The sequence below is a fragment of the Erinaceus europaeus genome, chromosome 2 (genome assembly GCF_950295315.1).
Source record: "Erinaceus europaeus chromosome 2, mEriEur2.1, whole genome shotgun sequence".
Lineage (NCBI taxonomy): Eukaryota > Metazoa > Chordata > Mammalia > Eulipotyphla > Erinaceidae > Erinaceus > Erinaceus europaeus.
Genome location: NC_080163.1, coordinates 192,531,921 through 192,539,505, shown reverse-complemented (window position 1 = coordinate 192,539,505; position 7,585 = coordinate 192,531,921). Strand labels below are relative to the sequence as shown.

General features: G+C 43.9%; 1 protein-coding gene across 15 annotated transcripts in view; it reads left to right on the top strand.

Moving 5' to 3' along the window:
- The window catches only part of CAMK2D (calcium/calmodulin dependent protein kinase II delta), a 268,870-nt gene that overhangs the window by 189,807 nt on the left and 71,478 nt on the right, over nt 1–7,585 (top strand). For all 15 annotated transcript variants that reach the window (XM_060186075.1, XM_060186077.1, XM_060186074.1 and 12 more), the window contains exons 5-6: nt 2,250–2,315; nt 6,973–7,045. In XM_060186075.1, the coding sequence (XP_060042058.1) occupies nt 2,250–2,315; nt 6,973–7,045 (139 nt within the window). The remainder of the gene's footprint in view (nt 1–2,249; nt 2,316–6,972; nt 7,046–7,585) is intronic.

The following is a 7,585-nucleotide window of genomic DNA, read 5'->3' as shown; positions in this document are numbered from 1 at the left end:
TGGGAGTTGACATGCTGCCAGTCCACTGTGAGATGTGGTAATCACAGCTGTCAGCCTTTACAGGGCTACCCCCACAGCTGATGGTGCCTTTCACAATGGAAGGGAGATGTTAGCAGAGGAAGAAAGAAATGACTAATACAGGAGAAAATGGTTCCTTTCCCTAGCCACCAAGAAATTTGTATTACCGAGAGACACCTTTTTTCCCCCATCAGATAGATATGGTTTTGTTAGTTGCTACTAACAGTTACTAGTCCTGCCATGAGCCTGTCAGCATTCACACAGAGTTGGGCCACAGCCACTGTGGAAAGTCAACTACACTGTCTTCCCATAAAAATGTCTATGTGCTGAGCCCCCGGCTCCCCACTTGTAGGGGGGTCGCTTCACAAACGGTGAAGCAAGTCTGTAGGTGTCTATCTTTCTCTCCCCTTCTCTGTCTTCCCCTCCTCTCTCAATTTCTCTGTCCTATACAACAACGACAACACCAATAACAACATTAATAATAACTACAACGCTAAAACATGAGTAACAAAAGGGAATAAATAAATATTTAAAAATACTTTTTTTTTTAAAAAAATGTCAATGTGTATACTCTTAAAACCAGCAATTTCACTTCTACAAATTTACATGCTAGAAATAACACACCAGGTCTCAATGCGGGGTATTTATATCTGATTATTACTTATTTTATTACTTAATAAATACCTTCACATACTTAATTTATATACTGTAAATACTTCTATACCTTATTACTTGAGCCTCTGTTTCTGATGTGAAGCCATGTCCATGATTTAATATAAAATGAATAACACAGTTAGCCCAATAATTGATAATACAGTACACAGTTCCAGTTTTGTGAGCAAAGTGGGTGTGGCTCCATGTGTTTATGAGAGCATATAAATGTCTGAGGCACACGAGCAGTTGATTGACTGCACAGAAAGTTCCACTGAGCTTCTTCCAGAGAGTAGGCTTGGGTTCAGGAAAAAGAAGAGTACGTACTACACTCCTGTGTTTGGGGAATTTTGCCCCAAAACTATCTTACTTTGAATTTTTAAAAATGATTTGGGGGTGTGGGTAGAGGGGCTCTTAAACCACAAGAATCACTAGGTAGGAAATTCAGCCACCATTCAGTTCTCATTGGGACCCAGAGAAGAAACACTTCCACAAGATAGTAATGTCTCTCTCTCTTTTAAAAATATTTATTTTCCTTTTTGTTGCCCTTGTTGTTTTATTGTTGTAGTTATTATTGTTGGTCATGTTGTAGTCCTTGTTGGCTGGCTAGGACAGAAAGAAATGGAGTGAAGAGGGTTAGACAGAGAGGGGGAGAGAAAGACAGACACCTACAGACCTGCTTCACCACCTGTGAAATGACTCCTCTGCAGGTGGGGAGCCAGGGGTTCAAACAAGGATCCTTCTGCTGGTCCTTGTGCTTGGCACCACCTGTGCTTAACCCACTGCACTACCGTCCGATTCCCAGAGATGTCTCTTTATGTAGAGACCCCAGGAGGCTGTGGTGTGAAGGGCCTTCCTGGAAGAACTAAATACAGCCACAGTAGGAACAAACAATACGCTTGGGCCAGAAGATAGCTCACCTCGTAGAGTTCATGCCTTGCTGGGTTCATTCCCCACTGCCAGATGGGAGCACCATGGACAGCACCAAGGGGATTCCATGAATGGTGGAGTGGTGCTGTGATGTCTCGCTCCCTCTCCCTTCCCTTCTCTTGCTCTTTCTCCTGTGTTCCCCCCTACCTCCTACCTCTAAAGGAAAAATAATAAGGATGTTGATGATGATGATGATCCAGGGAGGAGATTACCCTGCACTGTCATGCAAGGCAGCCAGACAAGTACACTGCCAACACTCTGAGTCTTGTTCACTTGCAAATCCATGGAAGGGGAAGGAACTACAAGTACTATACAGAAATCAGCCAGCACTCAGCCTAAACATGTTATTTTGGAAGCCCCCCCCCCGCTTTTGCCCTCAAAGGCATATTCAGAGCTATTTAGACAGCAGGTGCCTCGTAAGAGATGCAGCCTGCAGATGCCCCATAGTCACCATAGAGCTGGTCCTCCGTCTGTGTTCAGGACACAGTGCTAAGCTGAGCATAGGTGGAGGGCATGCAGAAAATTAGATTCCGGGGATGCAGTGGTACAAAGACAAACAGGAAAGACAGACATGTCATAAATACAGATTATTTATTATAAGAACAAAGTCTCCTGATGTTTTTATATGAGTATCTGGTTTGTCTTCACAGAGTGACTGGAGGTGAGCTGTTTGAAGACATAGTGGCGAGAGAGTATTACAGTGAGGCTGATGCCAGGTAAGTGGTTTGTCCCAAGGCCAAAGCACAGACTCAGCGTTTGGAGGACACTTTTCCAGGGAAGCACTCTGTCCAGACGCACCCTCACGCTGAACATTTCTGAGCACCACACACCCTGTCCCCCGAACTCCTTCCCATGAGTGCCCCCTTACTTGATGTGTTTTTCTCCAGAGAATTTCTTTCATGAGTCCTTGAGGGGGAAAAAAAGTTACGAGTCTTGTCTAACGTTTACTTTTATATCTAGCATCTATAATTATAGTTAGCTTGCATGTTTTTAAATTGTCACCAGGGTTATTGCTGGGGTTTGGTGACAAGACTATCAGTCTAGCACTCCTGGCCAGTTTTCCCTCTTCTTGTTTTATTTGATAGGAAAGAGAGGGGAGAGGAAGGTAGAGAGAGAGCCAGAGAGACATCTGTAGACCTGCTTCACTGCTCATAAAGCATCTCCCCCACCAGCAGTTAGGGAGCAGGGGCTCGAATCTGTGTCCTTGGACATGGTGATGTGAGCACTCAATCAGCTGCTACAACCCCACTTACAGCTGGCTTGGAATGACTTCTGCCAGGGCAAACTGTTTTTGAAAACAGTAAGATTGAAATCCTCTAATAGCCCCAATAAAAAATAGTAAAATAAACAAATTAAAAAAGTAAAAGAAATCCTCTAATGGGAAGAGAGAGCATAATGGTTAAGCAAAGAGACTTTCATGCCTGAGTCTATCAAGTCCCAGGTTCAATCCCCCCACCACCATGATCTAGAGCTGAGCAGTGTTCATTTAAAGAAAAGAAAAGTCAACAGAGATCCTCTTGGACTGCCTGGCGTAATAGGCACTGGTCCCATGTGATTCGTTCAATTTCAATTTCAATGAATTCTCACTCTCTGCCTTTTCATAATTGATGTAGTGGTTTCAAAGACCAATTCTGTGGACCAGATGTGCTGGCCATCCTCCAAGTGCTTAAAGCCTATAAATGAGCACCCAGTGGTGACAAGTTTAACACAGCAGACCAAGAGACCATTTCTGTGTTCCAGCAAGTTCCACTGAATAGCCAGGGCTAGTCAGTGACTAAAAGAAGGAATTCCCTACAAGAAGCCCCACTAAAGCCTCACTAAAATTTTATTGTTAACTTTTTTTTTTAACTTTGGGAACCCTTGGAACTCTGCCTTGAAAAGTATATATGCAGGTATTTCACAGTTTAAGAGGCCCTCTCAGCCTTGATCATTGTTAGAACCTTCACATAAACGAGAAACATTAACTAATGCTTTATCTGATTGGAAACTTCCTAGGCCACAAGGAGGAGTGACTGTATTTTATTTATTTAATTATTTATTTTTGCTTTGTTTTTACTTTATTTGACTTGCTGTCAGGGCTGTTGCTGGGCTTGGCTCCTGCACTGGGGACCTGTTACTCCCGGAAGCCATTCTCTTCTTCTTTTCTTTCTTTCCCACCCTCTCTCCCTCCCTTCCTCTCTTCCTTCCTCCCTGTCTCCCTCCCTCCCTCTCTTCCTTGCTTCTTTCCTTTCTTCGTTTCTCTTTCTTTTTATACAGAGAAGTTCAGAGGGGAGGAGGGGAGAGACAGAGACACAGAGACACAGAGAGAGCTACAGACTTGCGTCACCATTCCTGAAGCTTCCCCTCTCAGTGGGAATCTTGAGCCCGGGTCCTTGCTTTTGGTAATGTGTGCACTCTACTGGGTGTGCCATCACCTGTCCCCACAAAGCAGTGCTTAAGAGTGAAGTGACAGTACTCCACCTGCCTGGATGTGACTGAGACTACTCACAGTGGTGTTTTCCTTGGCATGTCATGCGTGTATTCTTTAGTCGGCACTTGCTTTGAAAACCCTAGTCCAGGATAATTGTCTTCACTGCTCACAGCGGCCCTGAAATGTCATGGGTGCTCAGTTCCTGATGGCCTGTGCCACCCATCACGCCCTGCAGCAGAGTCAGATCACTAGTGTTCCCTCCCTGCAAGGCCCACATGCACACACAGTCCCTCCCACTGCTTAATCTCACCTGCTTGGGTGGTGCCATTGTTCCTGGCCATCACTGACACTACAGCGAGTACATGACTGCTTGCTCAGTGCACCCCAGATCCTGACATTCCCTCTCCAAACGGGGGCTTCTGAACATCTTTAGAAATAGCTGCCTGCCCTCTTGTCAGGAGAGAGTCAGAATGTTAGACAGGTTGGACATTTTATTTACTTTGTTCTTCAAAGGGATGCTAAACAAGTTGTTAGTATGTTTGAAAATTGTTGGTTGGAATGAGAATAGAGCTGATTTTCACTGTTGAAGAGCTGTGGGAATCACAGAATACACCCACAGGCTTGCCCTGTGCATATGCCAGCTTACAATAATTCTGTTTATTTCCTATTGGATAGGACAGAGAGAAATTGAGGGGTAAGGGGAGGTAGAGAAGAAGAGAGACAAGAGACATATGCAGCTCTGCTTCACCACTGGTGAAGCTTCTCCCCTGCAGGTGTAAGCCAGGGGCTTGAACCCAGGTCCTAGCATGCTATAGCTTAACCAGGTGCACCACCTGGCCCCACATAAAGTTTTGGCATTTACTAAGCCTGAATTTTTCAGGGTAGCTTTTACACAAAGCTCCACACAAGCAGAAACATTCTCTTCCCTGGCCTTAGGTCTAGGGAGCACATTGAAGGACCAATAAAAAGAAAAAGGTCATTTAATTTGTAAACTCATGGTCTCTTACTAGTCCTGAGTTCGTTGTATATTTTTATTTCATTTTTAGTCCACTTCCTATTTTTAAACATTTTTATTGATTTATTATTGGATAGAGACAGAGAGAAATTGAAATACGAGGGGGAGATAGAAAGGGAGAGAGACAGAGACACCTGCAACTCTGCTTCACCACTTGCAAAGCGTTCCCCCTGCAGGTAGGGACCAGGGGTTGGACATGAATCCCTGAGCACTGTAACATGTGCATTTAACCAGGTGCACCACTGCCTGGCTTCTGATAAGCTTTCTTTCTACCTACCACATGTCTCCATGTCTCTTTCTTTCTTTCTTTCTTTCTTTCTTTCTTTCTTTCTTTCTTTCTTTCTTTCTTTTTAATTCTTTTCCCTTTATTGGGGGATTAATGTTTTGCATTCCGTGGTAAATACAATGGTTTGTACATGCATAACATTTCTTAGTTTTCCACATCACTTCTTATTTTTATTTACTCCTTTGTATCATCATGCTTCGCCTCCAAAGTAGTACAAAACGGCCACTGTTGGAGAAGAAGAATCATTTAGCTTCACACATTATCAACCTATTAGTGAGCTCTGGAGTTTAACAGCCCAGGGTCAGGGCTTCTCAGTGTAGAACTGGGAAGTCACTGTCACCACCAGTTGTGCATTTTGTTCACTTTTACCTCCCCTTCCTTACCAATGAGATGCCAGTGGCTTGTTTTAATTCACCGTGGGAATTAAAACAGTGTTTGGAGCAGTGTCATTCTGTCTGCAAAATGGCAGAAGCTGTCCCTGTTGCAGTGTGGGCTGAGTCCTAAAAATGAGTGTGGTTCTGTGCACACTTGCACTTGAACGGCACAGGGAGTGTACACACGCCCGATCACTGTGCCCTGTTTGATGGCAAGGTGCACCAGGCAGACCCATGAGTGCCATGCGGGTCACTGATTCCTTCCAGCTCATTCACTGTCTGCAGTTGCCTTGACAGCAGGGGGCCTTTCCTGAGAATCACAGGGATTGTGCATGTAGACACCATCCCAGGCTTTACTGAGCTTTTCCAAAGTGCCTTTCAATAATTGCCAGAGCTCCAGGGCACTCAAAACTTATACTTACCTAATTTTGATGAAATCCAACCCCTCCTCCAGAGAAGGTCAATAGAAGAAGGTTTTGTTTTTGTCACGAGCCAACTTAACATTCTCTTTCTGTTGTAGGAGACTAGTTTTCCTATTAATTTATTGCACAAGCAGCATCACTCTTGAATCCAAGTGGTAAACATGTCCCTCTGTCATTTTAACCCCCGCTTTCTTTTTTCCACCTGTCACTTCATCTGTGTTTCCCCTCGTGTTTTTACTACTTGTGTGCTTAATCATGACCTCAGATGTGAAAACAGCTTAGATGTGTGATCTGGGAGGTGGTGCAGTGAATAAAGCACTGTACTCTCAAGCATGGGGTTCTGGGTTTGATACCTGGCAACCTATGTAGCAGGGTGATGTCTGGTTCTTTCTGTCTCTCTCCCTGTCTTTCTTATTAATAATAATAAAAACAGTTTAGATGTGTCCAAAAAATACTCGTCTAAGTTTCCTATTTCAGAAGAATTTTTCTTGAACCTTCTAGGAACTATTTATGAAGTTTCCGCCCTGCTAATGAAACTTTTGACTTGTGTCTAAAATGATCTGATTTGTGAACTTACAGTGACAAAGCACATGCACAACACAGATAGTTTTGTCTGCACATGTCACAAAATCAGTGTCAGATGCCATCTTCCTTAGAAGTGGGGTCGGCTTTATTCGGTGCCCTTTAACTCCAGTGGAAAGCTAAAGAACAAAACAAATAGAAAGAAAAAAAGGAAGAAAGAAAGAAAGACTATAACCAATACAATCTCCATTTGTTGTGTTGGAGTTTTCATTTTGTTTTCCAGTTAATGTGATTATGTGCCTTTACAATGTTCTCCCTCCCATTCTACCCTTGTATCTTTACAGTCATTGTATACAGCAGATTCTAGAGAGTGTAAATCATTGTCACCTAAATGGCATAGTTCACAGGGACCTGAAGGTCAGTATATGAAGCCCATAAATTGGAATCAGAGGGACTTATTGTTGTTGTTGTTGTTGTTGTTGTTTTTCTGGGGAAAGGGCAAAGGGTGGACATTGCACATGGTCCCCTCCCCTTTCTAACTTTCCCCTAAACTCACTGGATGGTGAAATGACAATGCATGACACCTTTCAGTCTGCTTATCTGCAGGCGAGATAGACGTCATAGTGGAACAGGGAAGGACACCCTGAGAAAGAAAGACTCCACCCAGTGGGGAGTCCTAGCAGTGACCCACCACAGGGGCTGGGGGGAGGGCTCTCCTAGAGCGGCCGGCATTTGTCTGGAGTTGAGCTTGGCCTGTGATGTGTGTCCGCCTGCAGATTCCCACATCACTTGTGTCCCTAGGCCTTGGGTCGCTGCAGCAGAACAACATTGCTCCACTGGAGGCTGACAAACCCTCAGGCAAGAGAGAATAATTGCCAGCTAAATTAAAGCAAAGGAAGTTAATGATTTATCCAAAATTCATTACATACCCTAATTTCACCTTAATGGTGCCTCCAC